Raw genomic sequence first — 26,902 nt, forward strand, 5'->3', positions numbered from 1 at the left:
TGTTGCCAGAATCTGCATTGCCTCCCAAGGAAAAACTCTTAATTTCTTTGTGTTTAGAGGCCAAATATGTGGCTAAACTAAGCTTGATGATAGCTGAGGTTTGGTTTTGGGCAGATTGTGAGTCCATGTACAGTTAGTGCCTGGAATATGCACTGGGGCTGTGTCTGTGGAAATGTAAAAATATTACTCTTTAAAAGAAGTTAATCTTTCCCACATTTCCTGCTATGGTTAGAGGTGATTTTCTCATTGTTTTGTTCTCAGCTGTCTCAGTGCTTTGAGGTCCTCCTGCCTGAAAGTCTCCTCTTGCAATCGTTTTGCAGCCTCATGTATTATATACACATGAAAAATGCTTGGTTGAGTAAGAGCTTTCTTGGTTTCAACCAGAAAAGAACTACATGAAGTCACTAGAAAGCGACTTTTATGAAGAAAATCTCGTGTATACTCATAAAATCAATCAGATATAACAGGCCTGGCTGTGAGCACAAGTAAACTGGTCAAGTTTAAGACTTCATGTTTCAATGCCTGTGTAATTCAAGTGCCCATTTGCACTCCCCTGGCTCTGCCAGCTCCCACTGCCTGTTTTACAGCACAGGCTGCAGGCTCAGGGCCACATTAAATTGTCAGATGCAGGAGGATGTTTCCTGCAGCCCTGTCCCTGCAGCAGCAAAGAATATTGCACTGCTTCAAACCTGCAAGGAGAGGGTTATAAAATTATCATGCCTGTAAATTCCAGCTGCAAACCATATGATTGCAAAGCCCTGCTCCCCGTCCTTGTTTAAAGTGACTCTTTCCTAAGCTTCCTCAACATCTGCCTGGCCTGGAAGTGCAGTTTTCCCTGTGCTCAGTCACACTCTAAGTGAACACCTTGTGCTGGGGCTAAACAGTCTTTTTTAAAAAAACCCACTGTGCAGCTGATGAAGTGTTTGCTTAGGATTAGGTGCCGTGGTTAATATAAGCATTAAAAAAATGTCTCTGGCCACTGTCCTGTGTCACAGCAGCCTCACATTTCCTCTGCTCTGGAGACGGATGTACATCTGGTTTGGGTGGCTTTTGTCCTATTCCCTGGCCACAGAAAGAAAAAGGAACACTGGGCTTCTAAGGATGGAAAGTTATGCAGCAGTGCTAAATATATCAGCATTTCTTGGACCTGGGCTCAGGGAGATCGGCTGTTCCAGCAGCACTTCCAGCTCAAGAGGCAGGGCTGCCCCTGAGGGCTGTGTTTTGAAACAGGGAGGTGCATCCACGTGTAAGGGAGAGCTGGAGAGCAGGGCTGCCCTTGGGAAGCTGCATCCCAAGGCAGGGCAGAGCCCTTGGATGTGTCTGCTCTTCCCCAGAGCCATCGCGTTACGCGCCTTGAGCTTTGCCATAGTAGCAGAGGAAGGGGGGAGTACAAAGGTTATGGAAAACAAAACATTAATTTTCGGGACCAGCTGTGTTACAAGCAAACTGCAGCTTTATTTATACCCACAGCATAGTGTCCATAAATCAGGGCTGCTCTCCAGCAAGGCATTTAATGAGAACTATTAAATGATTTCATGATGTACTCATTGTTACCATCTGATAAAAACCAGCGCTCCCTCCAAGGACCAGGAGGACTTTTCAGTTGTAGTTTTTTGTGGGGGAAGGAGGTGTGTGGGGAAGCCAAGCCCTCAGCAGTGTCAGATGAGTTCTGCAAACCTCTCTGGGCACACTGTGTCAGGAGGATCCATCAGCCCAGCCTCCTTGCAGATTTCAATTAGGGACATGGACTGTGCATGTGAGCAGCCTTTGGAGTTTATGTAACTCCTTTTGTAGAGAAAATGCCTGGTCTGATCTTTCCTCCATGTGCCAGGGTAGATCACAGCATTGCTGTGGAGGTGGGTGCATGAGGCTGGACCCCAGCCCAGGGTGCACGAGGAACCGCAGGATGGTTTGGGTTGCAAGGGACCTTAAAGCTCCTCTATTTCCAGCCCCCTGCCATGGGCAGGGACAATTTCCACTAGGCCAGGTTGCTGTGGCCTCAGGGAGCTCCACAGAGCCATGCACAGCCCCTGCCTGTCTCCCCTCCCATTCTTGGTGTTGGTGGCAGTTCCAGCCAGGGGGACCATGCCCAATGCACTGTGGCATCCTGGCGGCTCCCCGTGACCCTGGGGCTTGTCCACACGTGGTGAGGGGGGCACGGGTCCATCTTGGAGCCTCCCCCAGATTTTCAGCTGCACAGAGCCCTGTGAGGCTCCTTTGTCACGAGCACACCCAAGCAGTGAAATCACAGGGATGGCTAATTTATGTGAGAAGGTTTGCTATGAATCACTGGGGAGCACGTTGTGCCCAGAGCCTTGCCCCTCTCCAAGTGCTTAATTGCTAATCAGAGGCTGGATTCAGCAGCTCCCATTCTCTGGCACTTTCTGTCTCCATCAATAAAACTGGAGAGGCTCTTGCTTTACAACAAAGATGTTTATCTTGCCCCAAGTTGTGGGAAGCTGTAGGAGGCTGTCCTTTCATACTGCACAGCTCTAATGGGGTAAACAGTTGCTGGTACTTTTAGTTTCCAGCCAGAATTTTCTGAATGGGGGCTGGGAGGAGGATTCCTTAATTAATCCTTTGGGAAAGTGGTTGGGACTCTGGCTTGTTGCTCTGGGTTTGTATCTAACTAGCATCTCCCAGATGCAGAGTAGGGAAACCCAGGTCCAAATGTCACCCTGCATTTCTGCATCCCTCTGATGGGTAATTTTTCTTCCTCCTTTAAGCCACCTGCCCCTTTCTCTGGGATGGAACTAGATGGTCGTTAAGATCCCTTCCAACCCAAACCATTCCATGGTTCTATGAATATTTTTCCCCCCCCCAAAAGAAGGAAATGTTTCCTGAGGAGGAAACAGCTGTGTGTGAGTGGCAGCATGGTTTAACATTAAAGCTAATTATTAAATTCAATATAAACAATCATAAAACCTGCAGAGTATTGCATATGTGATGAGCTGCTCAAGCAACTTGTACCAAACACGTGGTATTCTTAAATGTTCCTTGCTTTCTCAGGACATGCCCATTTGCAGGGCCTTCAGACAACTCCAGGCTGCCTTGCTGTTTTTTCCATCCATGTGAGTGTATGAAATGAGAGTGAGGTGCATAAACAAGTCTGGAGGAAGGTTTTCCATTAGCTGCAGGTAGTAATTTATGGTGGGAAAGCAGCAGGCAGTTCAACTCTTTACATTGCTGAGCATTAATGTATGGTGCTGTAAGTTAGAGCATTTCCTTTAATGTTTCACTTGATTAAGTCTCTTCCTTTATGATCTGCTAAAGCCCTTTCCACACAAGGGCTTGGGTGGTTCGTTTCAAAAAATTCTTTATTATATTTTTATATATTTTATATAGCACACACCCCCAAGCCACTGCTTCATTTTAGACTGAGAAAAAACATCAGAGGATTGATCAGCCCTCCACAGATTGCTCTGTGCTGCTTTGAATGCAATTTGAAGGGGACTGGCTTATTGTTGGGTTGTTTTTAACTCCACAGACAAATAGACACAAACTCCACCCTGAAATGCCTTTGGAATTTAGCAATATGTGCAGACCACAGCCTTGGCTGTCCCACCTCCAGTACAAAGTAGACCTTTGAAGTATTTGAAGTATTAGATTTTCTCAAAGGTATTGAGCATGGTATGTAAATAGACTTCATTCAGGCCAGGTTGGGTTACAGAAGCACAGCTAAAACCAGTATTATGGGCTGTTCATTCTACAAAGGATCAGTCTTCACTTGAAGCTGATGCAAAGGGAGGAAGCTGGTCTCAACCACAAGGCTCAGATAAAAGCAAATACTGCAGATACCAAGAAGGTGAAGCAGTTACCATGCCACTGCTTTTGTTTGTTTGGGGTTTTTCCTCCTCTGTTCTAAAGCTGTTGAGTCTTTTTTATTGATTTCATGGTTAAGAAATGTCCCAAGTTCAGTCTGATCCTAAAAATGGGAAAGCCTTGTCAGCTGCCCTGGAGGTGGAGAAGCCCCTGGGCACCCCTTTCATTCCCAGCCCTCTTGGGCACTTTGCACAGCTGATCTGGTCTTGGAGCTCATGAAGAGCTGACTCAGAAACCACCTCAGCCCTATGAGGGTGAATGTGGCAGGGTTTGGAAGCAGCAGTGGTGCCTGGTGCTGTTCTGAGTGTGCCAGGTGTGGTACAAACTCATCCTGCTGGATGATTTTGTGGTTCCAGGCTGTGGTTTGCACGTGTGATAGCAGCCAGCAATAAACTGCTGTGGGAAATGTCCTCTCAGTCCCACAAAAACTAATTTAAAAATGTTTGGAGGTGGCCATAGAATTAACCATTGTATTTATGAAGGTGGAAGGGACTGACAGAGAAAATGATGCTGGAGGATGTGTAAGTTAGCACAGGACACAGACTGAACCTGTGCAACTCCCTGCACTGAAACCAAGCACCCCAAACCCAAATATTCATCACTCAGTTGTTGCAAATTTGGGATTATCTCTTTAACAACATGCAGCAAAATCCCTGTTGACATGACTTGGTATTTGACAAAACTCTTGGAAGGCTTCAGCCGGGGGCTGGCTCTGAGCCTGCTCTGAGCACACAGCAAGTGGGACACACGAGCAGCTCCATCTGAGGAGCTGGAAGTCAGAGCTGGAAGGAAGCAGGTACAGACCTTGGCCTGTTCTCTGTGTCCAGCCCAAGGGCTGGCTGCCAGGAGCGTGGGGATTTAATCCTTGCACTAACACTGTTAGCTCAGTGCACTTTCCATAATCCATGCTTAAGCACGAGCCTAGCTGTGGTTTGACACCTTGAAAAATGTGCTCGCTGCCTTCCCTCAGCCCAGGCTCCCTCCTGCATCCTGCTGGGGTGGAGGAGAGCCAGGAGCAGGAGGAGGAGCCCAGAGCCATCCCTGCAGCGCTGGTGTTTCCAGGGCAGCAGTTCTGCACATTTCCTGCAGCCCTTCCAAGGAGCCCTGGGATCCTCGGGCGAAGCGCGGTCTGCGAGCGCGGCGTGTCCTCATCCTGTGAGCAGCTTCCCACATTGTGAGCCTCATCTGCAGAGGACATCCTGCCTTCCTCTGCAGGGAAGGGGTCCCCATTGCCAGGTAAAAAATGAAAGGGATCCAGTATGGGCTGGCTGTGCTGGTCCATACAGAGCTGTGTTGTTTTCTGCTGGGTTTAGGGTCTTACGCCCCAGCGACCCTATTCAGCATCCTGGAGGCTGCAGGCACAAAGTTTCCTGCATTACCTGCTCAACAGCTCAGCAAATCTGGGTTTTTTCATCTGTGAAACGAAGCAAAAAGCAAACCTGGCCAGCTCCATCACTTCATAGAATCATGGAATAATTTGGATTGGAAGGGACCTTAAAACCCACTCGGTGCCACCCCTTGCCACGGGCAGGGACACCTTCCACTATCCCAGGTTGCTCCAAGCCTCTCAAACACTTCCAGCTATTGGTAAATATACCTCCCAAGCAAATGAAGTTTCATTTCCTTGGCACTGTGGTCATGGAAGGGAAGGCAGGCAGACATTCAGGCCATGCAGAGTTCCAAAGAGAAGATTGTGAAGATCTCAATTACAGAGTTGCATAAGCAAGTGAGCCATAATTTGGAATAACTTTAATAAAGTTTCTGCTTTAGAAGGGGCAGGAGTTTCTGAGGAGCAGGGCTGAGTTATTTGGGTGTCTCTGCATGCTCAGGTGTCTCTGAGCCCTTCCAGAGGGCATCAGTCATGTACTGACTCAAAGCCAAGGCAGAACTCCTGGGGTTTAGCCCAAATACATATTCCCTTTTGTTATATCAGTTCAGCATGAGCACATTTAGAGTGTTCCTGACATCCTTGAGTGTGGTTGGATGCAATATTCCTATCTGGAATCTGGTCTGGGAAGGGAAGTCAGACAGACCCCATGCCGTTGCCTTGTCCAGGCTGAACAATTTTGCAGACAAAAATATAAATTTTGCCTTAATTTTCCTGTGTAGGTGCTTTTCTGACTTCCCACGTGAGAAGGGCTTTGGAGCAGGGTGGTGCTGGTTCCCAACACGTGTGTGAATTGGCTGTTCCTGCCCTTTGGAAGGAGAACTGGCTGCATGTCTGTCTGCTTGGGTTTCCTGGGAGTGGCACAGATAGCTCATAGTTTCATTCTCATTTAACATTAAAGCTGATTTAGTGAGCAGCATCTGGAGACAAATATTATTCTCCTTAGGGTAGCTCAAATTCTTCTTTGGTGAGAAAGAGTCTTTTAAAGCTGTAACTTGGAGTGTCTTGTCTCAAGGGTTGCATTATCAGTGCCAATCTGGCCCAAGAGCTTTTAAGTCAAACTTCTCCAAACAGCATTTGAAACCTTAAATTAAGGCTTCTTTCTTTTATAATCTGCAAAGCTCCTTTCTTGCTAGAATCTGCATCTGCCAGAGTTCTGTGACTTAAATCTCCGTGAGATGCTTTGCAAATGTAGAAGCCAGCATTCATTTTACACCTTTCACACAGGGATTTTGTAAGTGATATATTAAAGGAAAGCAATGAAATATTCTCTTAGGCTAAGGTCTTTAAAAGTATCTAACAGAGTAAGATGTCTGAGCACCACTGAGCTTTACATTCAACCCTTGAAATTAATCTTTCTCACTCCTGTGTAATATTAAATCTGATTAATAGCTAATGCATCAGCTCCATTTAAGATGCACATCTGTTTGTGTGTATGCACAAAGAAAATATTTATGTCCAAATTCTTTCTCAGGGGCGTTTAAAATTATTTTCTACTGAATTGACTAAGGTCATCTGGCAAAGCCAAGCAGGTCATCAATAATTAATCCAAGCAGGCAGAGCTGAGTCTCAGGGTGCTTGCAAACACCCTGTTAGACTGGATAGTTTGGCAGAGCAGGGGCAATTCTCAGATTTTCTCAGAAAACAAGCAAATGTGCTTGTTTCACTTTTGAGGGGGAGAGGGAGGCTTTGCTTTTATTGGAAACAGCTGTGCTGTGCTTGCTCTGCAGCACTTGGTGCATCCACATGTGCAGTGAGAGCTTCTGGTCCCCCAGTGCACCCCAGGCCAGCCAGGGGGTCATTGCACTGACAACAACATGCCTGGCATTCATGGCTCATTTCCAACAAGGGGTTGGATTTATCTCACTAAGCTTTATCTGTATTTTATGAAAAGTTAGGTTCTTTACACCTAACCCTAACTCTGGCTGTCCAAGAACTGGCTCTGGGGTATGAGCTTGTCATCTGGTTTAAAGAGAGTCAGTAGGGAAAAGAATCATCTCTTCCAGAGGTTATTTCCTATCCAGACTTGTTATCTAAGAAACTGGGATGAACATGGGATGAATAAGAAGGGGGAAGAAAGCTGGTGAAGGGTCTGGAGCATGAGTCCCAGGAGGAGCAGCTGAGGGAGCTGGGAAGGGGCTCAGCCTGGAGCAAAGGAGGCTCAGGGGGGACCTGGTGGCTCTGCACAGCTCCTGCCAGGAGGGGACAGGGACAGGAGGAGAGGGAACGGCCTCAGGCTGGGCCAGGGGAGGGGCAGGGTGGACACCAGGAGGAATTTCTCTATGGAAAGAGTGGTTACACCTTGGAAGGGGCTGCCCAGGGCAGTGGTGGACTCCCCATCCCTGGAGGGGTTTTAAGAACATGTAGATGTGTTACTTGGGGACATGGGGCAGTGCTGGCCTTGGCAGGGCTGGGGGAACAGTTGGACTCAGTGATCTCAGATGCCTTTTCAGCCTAAGTGATTCTGTGGTTCTTGGTTATGTTCAGCCTAAGTGATTCTGTGGTTCTTGGTTATGTTCAGCCTAAGTGATTCTATGGTTCTTGGTTAGGTTCAGCCTAAGTGATTCTGTGGTTCTGTGTGTACTTTCCCCTTTCCCCTTTCCTGTCTGTCCTGAGCAGGAGGCTCCTGGAGAGGTCCAGGTGACCACCCTGGGCAGAGCATGTTGTTTTTGGACAGACAGCTCTGGGTGAAATGGGTCTGGGCCAGCCTGCTGGGGAACCTCAGGTGGCTGAGGGTGAATGTTCAGCTCTGCAGTAGCAGGAGCATTTTGTGCTCTCAGATGTTTGTGTTTCCTCTGGCTGTTCTGGTTGGCCTAACAGAGGACATTGAACAGATATTGCAGTGCACTCCATCACTGTGTGAGATGGATTGAAGTGGTTTCCTTGGAGCTGAGGATGGCAGTTCCTGATGCAGTAACTCCCTTCCACCTGTGTCTTCCACCACCCAGCCTGGAGCCATGGTGGCTTCACCTTTGCATTCAGGCTTGATGGGACCACAGCAGCTCAGAGCCCACAAGATCCCTGGATTATGGGCAGAGGAGAAGGGACAGAGCCCCTTGAGGCAGAAGGGAGTGACTGGGTGTCCCCCATCCTGTGCCCAGCAGGTTCCAGCTCTCCCTGCCATGCCAGCTGTTCCCAGGACACGTGTGCAGCTGTTTTGGGATTAGCAGGCTGGGAACCAGTCCAAAACCAGATCAGGCATGTGTGCTGCTCCCTCTCCTCCACCATAATGCTGGTATGCACACTTTTAATGCCTGGCCCCTGCTGAACTGCTCTGGCTGTGCAAGATGAGAGAGCTGTGCAGTTTTGACAGGAAAATTGCTGCCCAGCTGCCGGAACACCAGTGCTGTGCTTGTTTAAATATTTGTTCAAACCAGCTTCACTTTCCATGAGGGATTTTGGAGGTAAGGGAAAGAAGTCAGCACTGATAAAATCTCATGCTCTGGTGTAATGACATGAGAGCATTTAGCCAGGAGTACCCTCTGTCCCAGCAGCAGCACTTCACATCACGTCTTCCCATCACCATCCTGCCTTCCTTTGTGCCTGTTTCTTACTGTGTAGATGTGTATATATCCTCTGCACAGACTTTCAGGACTTCTATTCTCCAGAGCTTTTAATCTGGCATGTTCACATGTGCTGGGTTTCCTGAGAGAGAAAATAAATAGGGATGGGTGGAGGAAAGCAGCTGCCATCATCTGCTTCCTCAGCTCTGCGTGCTCAGAGTGCAGGGTGCACTGCAGCCTGCAGAGATGCCAGGAACTGGGGTTCCTCAAGGGTTAATTTGCAATCACCACGAGTAAATGTCATGCCTGTGGAGAGGACTATGGGAAATACTTGTGTTCTCTCTCCCAAGCTTTTTATGTGAAACCCATGGAATTTGGCTCCTGCCAGCCTCCAGCTCCTGATGTTCTCTCACCTCTGGTCATTTAACTTCTTCATTTTGACAAAGTCCCACTTGCTCTTCCTGAACCTCTTCATACCTGTGGTTACAATCCCCATTTGCCACCTGTTCCTTGTTTCCCAGAGTGATGTCCTGCTCCAGATCTTGGCAGTTTACAAAGACCTGGTGGAAAACCTGGTAGAGCAGAGTGCAGCAGGGACACCAGGCACTCCTCACACACCTCTTCCAGCCCTACCAGTGCTCTCAGCACCCTCTTCTGAGCAGTTATTTCTGGAATTGTGTATCTGAGAGCTTTGGTTAGAGCATCTCCACGCAGCCAACTGATTACAAACTAACAAATTCCAATTAAACACTTCCAATTAAATTCTCAGCACATGTATGTTTGAAAAGTACAAGTGTTCACCCCAAGAAGTGTATTGAAATTCAGAAAAACAAAATGCTGGGGGATGGCAACTTTCCAGTGCCTAAAGGGGCTGCAGGAGACCTGGAGAGGGAATTTGGATGTGGGATGGAGTGACAGAATGGGGAGGAACAGCTTCCAAGTGCCAGAGGGCAGGGTTGGATGGGATTTTGGGATGGAATTGTTCCCTGGGAGGGTGGGCAGGCCCTGGCACAGGGTGCCCAGAGAAGCTGTGGCTGCCCCTGGACTGGAAAAGTCCAAGGCCAGGTTGGACATTGGGGCTGGGAGCACCCTGGGACAGTGGAAGGTGTCCCTGCCCATGGCAGAGATACCTTTAAGTCCTTTCTAACACAAACCATGATTCTGTTATTTCTAGCATTTGGTAATTTAATTTAATCTTAATTTTAGGTAAACCATGCAGAAGGATAACTCCCTATGCCCTCAATCTTAGTACTGTCCACATGTTGAGATGTATTACCTGGAGAAGTGTTGGACTTAATCTGGTTTATTCTGCTCAGTTAAAGCTGCAGCAGTTTAACAGAAATGGGAACAATTAAGTCACAAGCCCACAGACTTCCTTCAGGTGTTAGCAAACAATTTGGCTGTAATTTCCACCCGTTTGTGGATGCTTGAATTTAAATGAGTCACAATTAAACACAATTAGTGCCGTGTGAAGTTCTGGGAGGCAGGAGAGGAGCAGTGGAAGATGCTGGTTTGCTCTGGCACAGGTTTGCTTTGCTTGCAGCTCTCCAAAATCCAGTCTTTTAACCACAAAAGCCTCTCTTCCTATCCTAGGGATCTGTCCATGACATGAGAGGGTCCAGGTATGGGATTTCCTGGAGTTCTGGGAGCTGCTCCAGCCCTGGGTGCTGTTACTGACTTTGGTGCAGGTTTTTCTCTAATTGTATGATCAGGAAATGTGCTTTACAACCATGCCTCAGCTGTCCATCAGGGACCTGTCAGTCATTGTGATTTATCTGGGTTTTCAGTGCCAAACTGATTAAATTGCATGTTTCACCAAAAAAAAAAAAAAAAACCAAAAAAAACAGAGTTTCACTCATGGCACCAAGTCTAATTATTGCATTTTTCCAAAGCAACCAGCAAAGGTTACAGTGTCTGCATTCCTCATAAAGAAAACCTTGTTAAACCCAGTCTTGCATATTTTACAGCCATGCTAAGAGCCCCTGAAGAATATGCTGTCAGGAGAAATGGTCTCAGGCTTTTTTTATCTCATTTTATGGAGCAGGAATTGGTGCTGTTGTGGGGAGTCTGAAGGGTGACCCAGAGATGCCTTGGTCAAGCAGAGGGTGACTTTTGGGATGGGGTTTGCTGTGTGACAGAAGTGGTGCAGAGCTGGGATCAGGTTTGCCAATGACTGTGGCACTGCAATGTGGGATCATTTGTCTTTTTCAAGTTCACTTTGGTGCTTTGCTTTGGCCCTGCTTGGTGTTTTCCTGCCTACCCCAGTTTCTGAAGGGCTGTGTGAGAGCTAATTTTAACCTGTGATACCAACCAGGTGTGGATCAATGCCTGTCTGCTCTCACTCTCAGGGCAGGTTTCAGCAGGCTGAGCTGGATCCCAGTGCTGTTTCCACCCCTGTGACCACGACTATCCAATGTCAGCCACCTCCATGTGAGAAATAGCTCCTCACTTTTCATAGTTCAGGAAGGTTTATTAAACCTTATCAAAAATACAACAGAAGACTGAATAAAGAAAAAAGGTTGCAGCACCAGGAGCAGAAGATTTTCCCCACCACGTGCTCGGCCCCCTCACAATGGAGGTTTTCCCTTTAACTCCTCCCAAAGTTCTGTCCCTGAACCCCTTCTTTGCTGTCCAGTTGTGGGGATCTCTTCCTCAGATCCTGACTGGAGGTGAGATGTCACCACAGTGACAAGCCAGCCCTCCCAGGTGTCTCAACTCCAGCTGGCCCTTGATAACCACGTGAGGGGGTACAAGATTACTATAAATCTATAAAACTTTTCTTAACCTGTACACATGATATTTGTCCATTAATTGTGAGAGTCAATCATGGCATTACTCATCTATCACATCCACTTGGCCTTTGATCTGTTAAATGTTTTGCCCATGCAGTAACCCAGCTGTTTCCTTTCTGTTCCCATGGTTTGCTGCAGAAGGGCACCAGTGGGGTGCTGAGGAGGCTGTTCCAGGCTGTGTGTGAGGGTCCCTAGGACAGCATTGGGAGGGCCTGGAGCTCAGACATCCCCTCTTAGCTCCTGGTGGGATGGTTTGCTGCCAGCTCGTAGAGAGTCAGTCCCATGCCACGTTGTGCAGGTGCAATTCCCTCCCCAGCAGTGATTCCCTGTGGCAGTGCCATTGGAACTGGCTGGCAGCACCATCCAATCCTCTCCAACCCACAGAGCACACCTGGAATCCCAACTGCTGTGGGAAACAAAAGAATTGACTCAAAGCCTGGGCTTTGGGGTCACCTTTCCTCTGCATTTGCTTCAAAGACTCCTAGCAGTTCTGAAAGGACCAGGCAAGCCAGCATAGATCCCTGCATCCCTCAGAGATGCTCAGGTGCAGCTGGGTGAGCCATCCCAGAAAATTGCCCAGAAGCTGGGACAACTCAAGACCATTCCTGACAGCTGAGTCTAGGCAGAGAATTCAGCCTGCCAGAGCAGTGGAAATCTGACCCACACAGGAAGTGAACCTCCTTCTTCTTGCAGAAGCTGATTGTTTAAACCAGCCCTGTACAGTTTGGTTTCATGCTCCAGCAGGAGGAAGCCATCACTTTCTGGCAGGCAGCAGCTCTGACGCTGGAGCTTCCCTGTTAACTGGAGCTTCTCTTCCCAGGTGAAGAGTTAAAATTGCAGAGCCAGTTCCCTGCAGCACCCTGCTCCTCCCTGAGGTCTCCAGGTGCAGCACTGATCTGAACTAACCAGTTTAGTGTGGGCTGAGGTCTGGTTCAGGGCACGGGGGGCCACAGAGCTGCTGCAGCCCTGACAGTGATAAATAACCCCTGGGAGAGGAGGATGTTCAGGCATCTCCTGAGGAGCATTTGATGGACACCAGTAACTGGAGCCTCAGGACCACTGTCTGAGCTGTATCATGTTAAAAACAGCTCATATTGTTCATGTGCTCCATGCACTGGCCCTTTTGGGTGGCTTTTCTCCTTCTAACATCACCCTGTGTGCCCATAAGGACCAGGAAGGGCCACCCTGGCTCTCTGAGGGATCCTGTGCTAGGCCACTCCTTTCCCTGACCCCTTTGTATGCCATCAAGGTGGCCACCAAAGGCAGTGCAGAGGTGTCACATTTCACAGTGCCATGGCCAGTTTGGCTGGCAAATGCTGTGCACTTCCAGGCTGTGGTGCTCAGCCACTCCAAGGAGTCCTGCTCTATGGAAGAGACTGTTTCCCAAGGCTGTAGTTGATTTTTCACAAGCAAGTTTGTGCACTGGCCAAGAGTGCTGACAGCTCCATGTTCAGCTGCAGTATATAATTTTCTGTCATTTTGATTTATGCTCTTCTCTGTAACCAGAGTCCCATATGAGAAAAAAAAATCAGAAGGAGTCTGTCCTAAAGTTAGCTCAATGCTAACTTCTTCAAATGACCTAGCAAATTAAAGATATTTTTAGATTTTTAAAAAAATTATTATTATTATTTATTTCTGGAATATGAAATAAGAAAGTAGTAAAAGGTAACCTTCAGTGTCAGTTCTGTGACCTGCAGTTCCATGGGGTTGTTGTCACTGAGAGAGAAGCTGAGCTGGACCCCTGAGACCAAAATCTGCTCTTGGCTCAAGCTTCCACCTGCACCCAGTGCCCTTGTCCAGGGAGGCTCTGAGCCATCAAAGCAATGCCCAGGACATCAGGGCAGAGCTCTAGAGCACTGCTTCACCTCAGGGCATCTTAAAACTCCCAGTGGCTGGTGTTGCTCTTGGGAAAAAGCCCAAATTCCCCAGGGAAGAGGCAGGTGTAGAGCCATGGTCCCTGCTCCCTCTGGACAACAGAATAAAGGCTTATCCTCCAGCATTTGGGTTTGCCCAGAGGTTTTATGGCACAGCTCTCTCTTTTGCCTCACTTCTGGCACCCAGGCTTGGGCTCCTGAGTTGTTTTGCTGCATTTGGAGCTTTGTTTCTTGGCCTTAGAGTTTGGAGGTTATTGCTTGCAGTTCCCTTTCTTTGGATGCTTCAAGAGCAGCCCTGAGCCAGAGGGGGGAGCAAAGCCATCCCTTGGCTGTTTTTGTGAGCCACAAAATGCCTGTGAGACAAAGGAAGGGGCCACATGAAACAGGGATTGTGGTGGCACTGACAGGGACAAAAGCCCCATGCACAGACAGCCCTAGGAAAAGGCAGCAGAGCAGGGAAGTGTGTTTAATCCAGCTCTCTGCTTTCCTGCAGAGTTCAGACAGCTTTATTTATTGTGTTTTAATGTTAACTTCAGTGGAGCCAGGAGTGTGATGTGATCCCATGGTATTTGGGCAAATGGTTAAAAAAAAAAATTAATATATATGTGTTATATATATTTATATAAATAAATAAAAATAAATATATTGTATGTATTAAATATATATTATATATTTTAATATAACTATATATTTATTTATTTATATTGTACATATATATAATATTTCTATATATTCATATTGTATATATATATACACATACACACACTCCCTTTTCACAGGACACATTAAGTGTGTACAGGACTTTCCCTTGATGAGTGGCATTTAGCAGCTGAGTTACAGATGGATTTCTGTGTAGTCAGCAGAGATATTAATCACAAAATCCTTTTAATAGATCAAAGAGTGCTGTGTAATTGAAAATTTCTTGTAGAAGCGTTCATTTCAGGCAGTTCTTAGAATTTTCTCCTAATGTGTAATCTAGGAAAGGAACATTCTTCAGGGTGTAAAATGCAAAGAGAGTTTTGTTCGTTGCTTTATTTAGTTCTCCACTCAAATTAAGGATTAGTGACAAAAAATTGATATTTTACTGTATGCCCAAAGTTATTTTTGTGTTCATCAAAGCCACTTGGTTAAATCAGGAATGAGCAATAATTACCACTGATGGGGTGGATACACACTGGATTTTTACTTGCTTTATGTGTGAAGGTTTTTCTCCATCAGCAAACTCTTTTTCAGTTGAGAAAAAACCTAAAAAAACATAATAATAATTATTCTCATTGCTCCCTAGCCCTGTAACAAGATGGAATTGGGATATTTAAAGAAAGGCCCATCCACCCTTTCAGTAAGATGCAGAGTTTGTTTCCTGGAGCCTGGTGCTGGGCATGGCTTTGCAGGTGACACAAGGAAAGATGAATATCAGCTGAAAATACAAAACTATTTCATTTCTCCTAGTTCATAGCCCAACTTTGCAGCAAGCAGAGCCTCAAGCACACAGTGTGGGCTTCCAAAAGAGGCCATGCCTTTGTGAGGAGCAGGGCTGAGAAAGAGCACGAAGGAAACAGCCCTGGGGAGCTTCAGTGCTGGGACAGAAGAAGTGATTTGGTGCTTGTACAGACAAGTGCTCACCAAATCCTGCACATTGTTAATAATAATAATAATCATCATCATCATCATCTCTGTGCCTCCCCTGCATCCTGTGGGAAATGCATCTTCCCCACGGAGAGGCTGTGCTAAATAAAGGTTTGCCCTTCCCAGGGAGCAGGAGAGGTGGGAGGTGGACATTTGGGCTCCCATCTCTCTCCCAAAGGAAGGTCATTAAGTGTATAAAATACATATGTTTTCCCTTCAGCAGCTGTTGAGTTTCTCAGCCGAAGAGCCGTAACAGGACCATGAGGTTTGGAAAATTTCTGCCTCCCACATCTGCCCCCCTCCCCAGCAGCAGTGCTGCTAAATCAGCAAAATGGGATTGTGCAGCTGTGCCTCGTTAGGCCAGTGCTGCTAATTAAGTATTGGCAAAAAATGGCTTCAAGTCACTCTGCTTTGGGGTGGTGACTTGGTGGAGGGTGAGGCTGAACCTTCTTCTGGTGGAGTTTCAAACCAGCACTGCTGGGTTTGCAAGAGATGGTGGTCCTGCAAAATTCCTGGCAGAACCTTCCTTTTCACCAAAGTGGTGTGAAGGCTTTCTGTGTCTCTAGGTTGAAAGGGAATAGTTCTTTTCTCTGCCTATTTCTAGATAAAAACTCTGGGAGAATAATTATTTGTAATTTTGTAGGGTCCCAGGCTTGCAGTGAGGTCCTTACAGCAATCCCTGTCTGGTGCTGCTATTGCCTGGATGAAGAAGTGCCATGTAAAATGCAGTTCATTGACTTGGATTAGTTAATTAACTAATTGGAAATTCTCTTCCAATTGAGGCTTTGCAAAGTTTTGCTGAGCTCATTTGCACAAAGGACATAGGATCCACCTGGGCATGTGAGAAGGACCTGGGTGTGGAAGAGAGAAAGGGGAAAAACAAACAGAAGAGGGAGGAATGTGAGTCAGGAATGGTGTGGCCAGAGGAGCAGGGAGGTCACTGTGCCCTGCCCTGGGCACTGCTGGGGTCACACCTGGAGTGCTGTGCCCAGCTCTGGCCCCTCAGCCTGGGAAGGACCCTGGGACACTGAGCACATCCAGAGGGGCTGGGAACACAAACCCTGTGAGGAACCCTGAGGGAGCTGGGGGTGCTCAGCCTGGAGGAAAGGAGACTCAGGGCTGCCCTCATCACTCTCACAGCTCCTGAAAGGTGCCTGTGCTCAGCTGGGGCTGGGCTCTGTCTCCAGCAGCACTGACCCAACCAGAGCACACAGCCTCAAGGGAAATACAGGTTGGATAGCAGGAAAAAGTTTTTCACAGAAAGGCTGATAAAGTTCTGGAATGGCTGCCCAGGGAGGTGCTGGAGTCCCCATCCCTGGGTGTGTTTAACAAAGCCTGGATGTGGCACTGGGTGCCAGGGTTGAGTTGAGCTGTTGGGGATGGGTTGGACTCGATGATCTTGAAGGTCTCTCCCAACCCAGTGATTCTGGGAATTCTGTGAACTTCAGGGGTGCTCCATTGGCACTGCCTGGGCTCTGTGGGCAGCAGGATCACCAGGGACATGGGAGCTGTTTGGGATCCTGCCCTTGCTCATTTGTGCCCCTCTGTCTCCTTCTAGGCCGTCCGATGAAAACCACCCTGAGGTGAAGCCTGATGCCTACGTGAACAACCTGGCTGAGGCTGTGGACATCATCCTCCAGGAGCTGTAAATCCCAGCAGGAGCAGGGATGAGCCCTCACGTGCAGCCCCTCCATGGAACCACTTCATCCTCTCCCACCTCCATCTCACCTGAATGAACCCAGCCAAGCCTTTTGCAGGGTGGTGGGCACCTGCCTTCTGAAATATTTCACATAATGGTACTAAAATGATCTACTGACCTCCCATCCAAGGGAACACCAAACCTGCTGTCCTCTGGCAAGTCTTGAATGTCCTGCCCTTGGTGCCTGTGAGGGGCCTCAGCCTCCTCTGGGAGATGCTGGGGAGCTGTTGCCCCTTTTTATCTTTGCTCACACTGGGGAGGTGGGAAACAGGGAGCCTGGGCATCCCCTCATGAATAGATTTGCCTGTTTAACCCCCATGTCCTGTGCCTTTTGGGGTACCTGTGTGGGACAGGGGATGTCCTTGGGGGCTACTGGAGGCCACCAAGCTCCTGTGTGTGCCTTGGGTGGCACAAAAGCCCTGGGGAGAGGGACAGCCCCACATGCTTTGGCAAGGCAGGAGCTGTGGTTCTGCCAGGACCAGCCTGTCTGGAGCAGCCCCAGGAGGGGGCACAGGAATCAGTAACACATTAGGGAATAACTGCACCATCCTGTCAGGAATAAACCCTGTCCTTTGAATCTGGTCTGTTTTGTTGTGTTCTGTTGGATCAGTGCTGGCAGAGGTGTTTACAGGACCTGAAATTCTTTTCCCTGCCTGGAAAAGCTGGAAAAGGCCAGGGGACTGATGGTCTTTGCCTTCCCTCTGTGTGGGGGGGTTTGTGAGCAGCCTGTGTAGGAGGGAGTGTGGGTTTCCTGCCTCTCCCCATTAAAGTCCTGGATGTGCAGTCCCTGAGCTGTTGGGGCTGAGTCAGACACAGTTCCAGCTGAAAATGGACTTTTCACAAGGGCATGTAGTGATGGAACAAGGGGGAATAGCTTCAAAAAGGCAGGTTTAGATTGGATTTTGGGAAGAAATTTCTCCCTGTGAGGTGGGGGGAGACCCTGGCACATTCAGCCACTGCTCTCTGCATCTGCAAGCAGGAGGTAAAGGATAATTCCAGCTCTGTTTCCAGCAGTCCCAGCAGCTGAAGATGACCCCACTCACTGAAGGACACCAAAATGATGCTGCCTGTTTCTGCAGTGTTGGAGCATTTGTTTTTCAGAGCTACCAGCTGGCCCTGGAGCTGCATAGCACCCCTTGGGGACAGCAGGGGAAAGGGGACTGGGAATTAAGTTCTAATAAAATAAACTACATCTGGGAAAATGACCTTAGTGCAATTTTTTGGGTCTGTTTTTGCATCTTCTGTCCTCTGGGTAGTGGTTCAGCCAAAGTGTATGGTACTGTCAGCATGCACACTCATGGAAGGATGCTGTAAACCCTGGTCAAACGTTCAGGCTGTGATGGATCACTGAGAATTTCTTTTTTAACTCCTAATTCTTCCCTTTTTTGTTCTATTATACTAAGCCTATCACTTCAATCTGATTAAGTTTAGGCAGATAAACATCCTGCCATCTGTCATGAAAGTTTTTACACTGCCTGCTGGAGGAAGTGCAGCCGTTTTCCTTTTTGGGTTGCAAAGGCTGCAGGGAGATACTGCCCTATTTCCCCAAGAACTTATTTAACACCCCCATGTGCCCTTGGCCTGCTGTGGGCTCTGAGTTTAGATTTGAGTTTAGGTTTTAAGAGGCAGGATATTATGTTTTTCCTCAAACACAAAGAAGGAGGTGCTACTTGGCACTTCAATTTGCATTTTGTTGTTTATATCTTTGGCTGTGTTACAGCTCAATGACAGGCTGGGCAGGAGGCATGGGAGATGTCCCCCTGCCATGGGGAGGGTGCAGCGTGTCTGCCTGCATGTGAGTATCACAAAATGTCCATTTTATTGTGCACCTCATGGCTGGGACCCTTCCTCCACAGACACCCCAAGGGAGGCTCCTGGTTGAGGCCTTTCCTGACCCCCACCCATTTTTTGGGACATTTTTTGGGACACCCTTCCCAGCACCTATAGAAATATCAAGGAGCTGCAGCCAGGAAAGGAGAGGAGGGGTCTCCATCAAGCTCCAACCCCATCAGACTCCAACCAGTGCCACAACCCTGAGGGTCAGTGATGTCCCCAAACCCCTGGACACCACAACTGTGCCCGGCCGCAGGGACAGCACAGAGAGGCCAGACACGGCTTATTGAACCAGGAAGCTTTATTTACACAGTAAAAGTAACAAGCAATTTCCTGAGATTGAGCTGCTCTAGTGCAATCAAGTCATGGAGGGGGCAGGAGCAGCCTCCTGGCCCGCCCGGGGAGGGCACACCTGGGGCAGCCCCTCCCGGGGCACGCTCGGCCCGCGGCGCTTGTGCAATTGCCAGCGAGACTTGGCTACTACAGGTCATAGCTTCAGAAGGCTTTGTTTTTATTCTTCTTCCCATCTTTCTGGTTTGTTTTGTTTTGTTTTGTGTGTTTTTTTTTTTATTTGGCCATCCTCTTCTTTTTCTTTCTCGAACACGGAACCCACACACGCCGCAAAGCACTGCTACAATCCTAGAACATCCTACGTCAGTCTGTTTGCCTGGGCAGCCAGGAGCTTTAAACAATGCACTTGAAACACAATTTTATTGGCCAGACAGGCTATGCTAGCACGTGGAAAAATTACAATCTATTTTACAAACGCTTCTTTTCGTTGGTTTCTCCTTTTTTCGTGTACTCTTTCATAGGACAGGCTCAAAGAGCTACATCTGCAAAACACACAGCAAAACTCCCGTGTGCCTGCTAAGACTTTCTGTGTTAAAATCCTATTTTTTTTCAGGATGAAGAACCTTTATTGCTGCTGCCACAGCTTTGGTGTCATCCCAAAACAGCTGCTGCCCAGACTGGGTCACACCTTGGACAAGCCACTGAGTCCCTTCACAATAATGAACCTATTTTAGCTACCTAGCAAGGAATAACATCCCTTGTCTGCATATTACTTTAGTATCACATTCTGGCAGCCGGCAGGGGTTTGCTGGGGGGTTTGGGGGGCTCCCAAAACATCTGTGTAATAGGTGAAGTCCTTTACAAAGCAAGAGCAAGACCCCCAGGGGATGCCCTGCTCTCCCACTGCCTAGGGGACAGATCTCCTGACACCAGGGGAGCAACGCCACTTCTGACTTTACAATCAACAGGATGTCCCCTGAATCTGAGGCACATACTATATTATATTTAATATTTTTAATTACTTTATTTATATATATATTTATATATATATAAATCCACAAATGTTTTACCTCTACAGAGAGAGAGAGAGAGAGAGAGAGAGAAAAAAATTAAAAAGTAAGGCTTTCTTAAACTGAGAATAAGTACATGAAATCATACAAACCCAACAAGAAATACCCAGCAGAACACCACTGTGGCCTCAAAACTGTCGCTAACTGTAGTCTGTGCCTACGCCAACGTGCCCAGTCTAAGGCCATGACTCATTGGAGAAGCATTTTTAGTAAGGCAAACGGGTTGTGCTGAATGTAAACTGAATGCTACGGCTACGTCCAGGACAGCTGGGCCGTGGCCCGTCGGCCACCGGGTCCAGGACAGCTGGGCCGTGGTCCCTTGGCCACCCTCCCACTCTGGGGGTTAGCATGGCACCAGGAGCAGCCCTTGGAAAGAAAACAGAAGCCCTTAGGAATTCCAGCCCTGGGGATGCCCAGGTGAGAGCCTGGACGGCGGCTGGACGTGGGTTTGGGTGAATTTGCCCTTTGTTGCTCAGCTGAGGAGGTGCCTGTGGCCAGCAGGAGCTGTGTGCCCCGAGACCAGGAGCTGTCAGTGGTGGGGAGGGAGGGAGGGAGGGATGGAGGGAGCATCAGGAAGACTCAAAGCCAAGAACTTTGCTGTGAGGGTGCCACTGCAGGGGCACAGACAGAGGGGCAGCAGCCTGGGAAAACACTGGTGTGGCTGGACCCTCCACAACAGGAGGGATAAAAATTAACCCAGGATATATTTTTTTTTTCTAAGTGATGCATAAAGTGACACTTTAAAAGAGCTGGAGGGTTCTCCAAAATGAAAAGACATCCCTGGCATCCCCTCCCTGAATATCTGGGGCTTGTCCTGCTTGCCTGGAGGGAGTGGACACGTCCACAGCCACCAGCAAAACCTCAGCAGTGCCAGGACAGGGGTAACAACCAATGGGTTCCACTGTGGTGGGAGATGCCACACACATCCCAAACCACTGCGGAAAAAAGTGCACTAACATAACCAGAAATGATGAATGGAACCTGTACCAGCAGCTCTCAGCCTTTCTGAGTTATGGGCCCTCAAGGCATTGCCAGTGGGGCTGCTGAACCCCATTAAAAATGTCCTGTCTTCAGCTGCTCTTGGTATCAATGATTTTTTTTTCCTTTCTCAGGTTTGCAAAGCTCAGGAAGTGACCCCTGAGCTTGAAGGAACCAGCAGAAGGAATCCAAAAGATGCTGGAAGCCATTTGTACAGCTTTCCTAGAGCTTTCAACAAACAAACAAATAATAAAAAAAAAAAACCACCAGAGGGAGAAAAAAGAAATATGTGTCCTTCTAAACCTGTTAGCAAGTGGACAGCTTATTTTTAGCAAAGAGAATTCATATCGTACAAACATAATGGTCACCACTTTATCTGTGCTTTAAAAAGGCACAGGAAGAGGAAAAGGTTTCAGTGCTGCTACCTGGATTTTCAGCCTTTTGCCAGCTGACTTTGTCAAGTAACCCCTCCACAACGTGCCTCGGGCAGGCAGCCCTTCACAGTAAAGCCAAAAAAAAAGAGGGTGGCAGCCATGCCCTGGGTATCAAAGTGGGCACAGCTGCTGGTAAATGGGTAAACAGCCCAGCCCTGCTCCAAACAGGGTGGTGGGAACCCAAATGAGGGTGGCACAGAGCCTGAGTAGGGTATTTTTTCCCCAAAAGAGTTGAGAGAGGGGGGCTGGGAAGGAAAAAAATAGGGAAGGAAGGCATTTGAGCATCCCTGTTCAGCGCCCAGCAAGCGCTGCTGCGGATGCCGCCCCACATGGGCCAGGGATCTGTTTAATTCCTCATCAGGAAAAGGAAAACTAAAAATAAAGGAGTAAAAATCCAGCTCTTGCCATTATTAAATTTAAGCAAAACACTTCACTTGTGATTTCCTCCTCACGGCACTGTCAGGGACATGGGGAGCGAGGGGGTGCTGGGGCCGCAGGGGATGTGGCCAAAGGGAAGGAACCGTGGCCACCCCGGTGCCACCAACCAGTGCTCGCTTTGCAAATCTCAATATTCTGCTTTTCGCCCCCTTTCCCCAGTCCCAGGGGTGGTTGGTGGTTTCTCCTTTCTGAATTAGCACAGGTGGGACCTGTGGGAGCGTGGCCAGCTCCATCAGCTCCACCCCTATGCTGGCAAAAGCCATTTACTAGTGGATTCTGAGGTTTTGGCGATCCCCGTGCCTGGTTTCCCTGTGGGACAGGCACTTTCCTCGGCCTGGCTGATCTCTGGCTACAGTAGTTACAAAGAATTTCAAGATTTACACACGCATGCACACGAATTCCTCTAAATACCTGATGAAATTTTGGCAAAGCTGCTTGGTCCCCTCCAGCTGGCAGGAGGGGAGCAGTGACAGGATCCCACAAACTCGCTGCCAACCAGGAGCCCTCCCTGGCTCTGCTGGCAGCCCTCAGAGCCCAGGGCGGGAAGAGCTGCTCCCTCCTCAGTTGTTCTCTATCTGCTCGATGTCTAGCTCGCCGTCCAGCTGGAAGAGGCTCTCGGTGCTCCGCCAGGCCGCCCTGTGCTCCTCCTTGGCGGCGCCCTCCTCCTCCTCCTCACAGGACAGGTCGTCCCTGCTGGCCCGGTGCTCAGGGGGCCGGGCCCGGGGCGGCTCCGGGACCGGGGTGCAGGCAGGGGTCCGGCCCGGCATCACCTCCGGGGCCGCCGCCCATACCTGAGGGCCCGGCAGCCGCTGGGAGCCGTCCTCGGCCGTGCTGCTGAGGCAGGTGAGGCTGTTGAAAGTCTGGCGGTTCTGCAGAGGAAGGGGAGAGAGGCAGCTGAGGTGGAGACCGGGATAATGCGGTCCGATCATCCCATGAGCTAGGAGCGTTCCCGACCCCAAACCCGAGCTCCCTCAGCCCAACAGGAAACAAGCAGAACACTCAGCAGGTCCCCAGGAGATGGAGAGATGCTGCAATCCCTCATCTCCCCATCCATGGCAGGTCCTGTGGCCCCCTGCCCCTGCAAAGGCAACGGCATCAAAACCACCCCCAGCCTGCTCTGGATCGGTGCCATCACCATCTCCACCCCATGCATTGCCCAGTTCCACTTGTAAGGCAGAACAGAGCTCACTGAAAATGAATGAACATTTCCAACAACTCCCCATATTATCCAAGAGAAACTTCAGCACTTCAAGTAGCTGGAGCTTGTGTCCTGCTAAACCCTCCTCTGTGATGGCTCATGGCTGTTCCCTTCACCAAAGACCAGGCAAGCACAGTTGTCTGTTCCCTGAGTCTCCACGCCTGGTTACGTTGGCCAGAAACCTGATTCAGTTTATGCACTGTCACACCTTCTACATGGTTTCAAACTCTGAGAATGACAAGAAGCATGCAGGCATTCCAAACCCTCTAGAGCAGAGCACGCAGAACCTCCCAGGGATGCAGCCTGGCTACGAGCGTGCTCACCAGCCAGGGAATGCCTTTAGCCCAGGTTGGGTTTTAAAAGAGCAAACTAAACTCTCATGACTGAGTGCCAATGGAAATATTGAGGCCATGCCAGTGGCAGAGTGTGTGCTCTGAGCAGGAGGAGGCTGAGGAGGATCTCAGCAGCTTGTGGAGCCTCTCATCAAGCCAGTGAGTGATGGAGCGTTCACTTCTCAGACATTTGGCCTGGACACATCCCATGGGATAGGCCTGAATGGGAATTCCATAAATCCCTGGGAGGAAGGCAGCCCCTCACTAGCTAGAGATGTTCACCCGTTACTGGTCAGTTTTTCATGACAAGAGAGAGGGGCTGAGGAGTGTCCAGAGGAAGGAATGGAGGCAGGGAAGGATCTGGAGCACCAGGAGCGGCTGAGGGAACCAGGAGAACTTCAGTGCCCAACAGAGCATTGGTGACACAGAGTGACAGGGCTGCTGCCTCTATCTGATCTGGCTGGCCCAATTCAGGACTGAACACACAGCCTGAGATAGAGCCTTGCTACAAAACATCCCCACTGGCATTCCAAGGAATTAGGCACATTTGCTTGAGGGTTTTTTTCATTCAAATCCAGGTGAGCTGGGAGAAACTCCACCACAATAACCTACCCCAGGCTGTAAACAAAGGAAGATCACCCAGTTACAGAGCCCCTAAGGGAGATGCAGGGGCTCTGCATCACACCCCAATCAGTTCTTAACAAACCAAAGGGCCTTGTGCTGAGTTGGACCCATTGACCAGAGGCTTTGGGTGCTCCTCTACCCCATACACATAGTAAAAAGTCATTGCAGAGGCTGCTCTATCCAAACAGAGAAGTTCCTGCTGCCCCAGGAACCAGCCTGGCCACTGCCCAAGCTGGGGGAAGCTACATTTCACATGGCCTTCAGTCTCTGAAACCTTCAAAAACCCACAAACCCCAAGCCCGTGTGAAAAAAAGGACATTTGTTCTCTAAGTATGCAATTGCACCCAGCCTTCACGTCATCCTGGTCATATTTTTTTTTAATCCCAGCCATTCCTCTGTCTTCTGGGTGCTGAGCATGCAGCAGCTTCAAGCAGAGAGCTGCACACTGTGGTTAATGGACAACTCATAATTACCACTGCAGAAGGCCCGAGGACATAGTAGAAATATTTTCTAAGCACTTCACAAAATTTGCAAGCATATTTCCAACAGTAATTTAGGCACTTGAACAGCCTAGGTCTCCTGAAAGTCAACAGCCCTCTCAGAAGTGCAAATCCCTTCTACAAACAAAACTCTGGTACTTTAGGAATGTTAATTTTTTTCCTTCTTATTCGAGCTCATCTCCTGGATCAGACCCTTCCCAGGGTTTGGTACCCAGGTGTGGACATGCTGGGCTGCTACAGGTGGGATAGAGCATCCTCAGAGGGTGGGAGAGGAGATGAGTGATTCCTGTGGTGGTGGATGAAGGAGGATGAAGACTGGAGAGTAACCCAACAGGTCAACAGCACATTTCCAAGCTCGGACAACATCTCAGGGAACAGCCATGAAGTTACTTGACTTTCAGTGAAATTTTGCATTTTATGGGACTCGGGCAACCAAGCAAACAGCCTCATTTTCCCTGCTCAAATCCACACAGGCTGCAAGCCTTGGAGTCATTCCAGGGAATGCAAGAGGATGGAAAACCCCTTCTGATGGTCCTGGTGCTGCAGCAGCTGCTGGTGGAGGAAGGCCACGTGCAGAGGGTACTCTCTGGGCAGAGATGCTCCCTCTTAGGCAGGTTTGACAGCTCAGAAAGCAAGTTTTCACAGGTATTGGCTGCCACAAAATGCCACAGCTCACCTTGCCAGTGGCTGGGGTGAGGAGGGTCCCCCCAGGATGGTGATCACCAAGCCAGCATTCCATGGGTGGATTCCAGCTGTGGTGGATCAGCCACCACCATCAATGCAGTGCCTGTCTGCAGCCCTTCCAGAGTTCTTTGCTCATTTTTTATTTATGGGGTGAATTTAGCATGTGCTGAGGTGCTGAGCTGGAGAAACCAGGCAGTCAAGTCTCTATTGAAGCCAGCAAAGAGCAGGTCTGGTGGCACAATGCAGTGCTTGCCCCCCATGGCCAGGCAGCCCTGGGCCCCTCCGAGCTCCTCCACAACCTTGGCCTCCAGTGCCAGACAAAAAGGGGTATCAGGCACCTCAAATCCTGCTGCTCTCAGGGACACTGTGGGAATCCAGCACAGATGGATTTTGGGAGATGTTTCTGGCCATTCTGACTTCATCCAATGAGCACCTGTAACGCACCTTAGACCAAAGCCACATTTACTGACCACAGGGACGTGGTTTTGACCATTTGAGGTGCTGGTTTTTCTTCTCCCAACCCTTCCCAAAGCTGCCTTAATCCAGCACACTGGGCAAGCCCTCAGAGAGAAAATGAGGCATTGCTGGTGGAAGTACTTGAAAAATCATCTAAAAATACATCAATAAGAAATTCTTGGTCACTTGGAATCAGCTGTAGGGTTTCTCCAGATCAAAGCCCTTCTTGAATGCTGGTGACCAAGCTCAGGCTGCTTCTCCTTCCCACAGGGTCTCGTGATGCTCCACACTGTGCAGGGACCAAGGCTACAATCAGAGAAGGCTGCAGGAGGCAACTTACCCCTCACATCCATCCTTTTCCTCAGGTTTTCCCTCCTCATCAAGGATGGGGCTGGCAGCTGCAGAGCCCCAGCAACAAGCCAGAGAAATCCCTCAGAATTCCCCTGTCTGATTTTCCCATGGTGAAACACCCAGCTGTGAGCTCTTCCCCAAAACACATCCCTGCAAACATGGTGGCTCTACCAGAACAAACATCAGCAGGACTGTGATCTCTGTGGGGATCACGGCTTTTGCTCAAACACCTTTATTTTCTTTTTTCCCCTCACCCTGCCAGGTGATTGTCACAATTTTCCCAGGAAAGGTGTAACACTAAAAGCTGTCAGCAGCACCAGCCCTACCTCCCAGGCTGTCATCATCTCCTGTTAGCACACTGGGCTACAGAAAGCTACAGTTGCTTCAGAAAGCTGAAAATAACGCGGTGCCAGAAGGGAAGGGGAAAGCGGGCAGCAAGCTCCATGAGGGAATGAGGAGCCTCTGCCAGCCCTCCCGAGCCAGCAAAGTCACCTCCACTGGGGGATTCTCTGCCTGGCTCAGGTTTAAATCACTCTCTGAGGCAAACATCTCCTGTAAAACACCTCCAGCCTGGGTTGTTATCTTTATATCGTTGGATATAAATGCTCTGGTTGTTTCATCGCGGTAAATCCTGCCTGGCATTTGTGCCAGGGAAAGGGCTCATCCGTGCTGCTGAGGAGGAGGGAGAGGTGCTTGAGACTGGAAAATGAGACTGGAAAATGGGCTTGAGTTGGTTTTTAAGCTCTGCAGAACTTCATGATGGCAGCTGCTATGATTTGGGCCGTGCACACACACACACACAAACACATCACTGAGGTTCAAAGCTCTGCACTGCCTTTGGAGCACCCACAATCTTCTCCAACTCCATGCCCAGGCTGGTTTCCTGGGGAGTGGAGATGGAAGGGACATGGGGAGGGAGCTGCAGCAAGCATGGCTTAATCCTGAGGCTCCAATAACCAATTCTCCTCTTTATAACAAAGGAGCACCTGAGCAGCTTTGCCAGCAGGTCC

At 48.9% G+C, this 26,902-nt stretch overlaps 2 protein-coding genes across 9 annotated transcripts in view; one reads left to right on the forward strand and one right to left on the reverse strand.

Annotated features, from left to right (window-relative positions):
* The window catches only part of LHPP (phospholysine phosphohistidine inorganic pyrophosphate phosphatase), a 76,956-nt gene extending 59,678 nt beyond the window's left edge, over positions 1-17,278 (forward strand). For all 4 annotated transcript variants that reach the window (XM_071446486.1, XM_071446489.1, XM_071446487.1 and 1 more), the window contains one exon: positions 16,563-17,278. In XM_071446486.1, coding sequence (XP_071302587.1) covers positions 16,563-16,653 — 91 coding nt within the window. In that variant the 3' untranslated portion in view covers positions 16,654-17,278. The remainder of the gene's footprint in view (positions 1-16,562) is intronic.
* Positions 17,279-18,819: 1,541 nt separating this feature from the next.
* The window catches only part of FAM53B (family with sequence similarity 53 member B), a 46,179-nt gene continuing 38,096 nt past the window's right edge, over positions 18,820-26,902 (reverse strand). For all 5 annotated transcript variants that reach the window (XM_071446481.1, XM_071446482.1, XM_071446484.1 and 2 more), the window contains one exon: positions 18,820-22,616. In XM_071446481.1, coding sequence (XP_071302582.1) covers positions 22,308-22,616 — 309 coding nt within the window. In that variant the 3' untranslated portion in view covers positions 18,820-22,307. The remainder of the gene's footprint in view (positions 22,617-26,902) is intronic.

The sequence above is a fragment of the Agelaius tricolor genome, unplaced genomic scaffold, assembly GCF_023055355.1.
Source record: "Agelaius tricolor isolate 1412-34295 unplaced genomic scaffold, bAgeTri1.0.p SCAF_22, whole genome shotgun sequence".
Lineage (NCBI taxonomy): Eukaryota > Metazoa > Chordata > Aves > Passeriformes > Icteridae > Agelaius > Agelaius tricolor.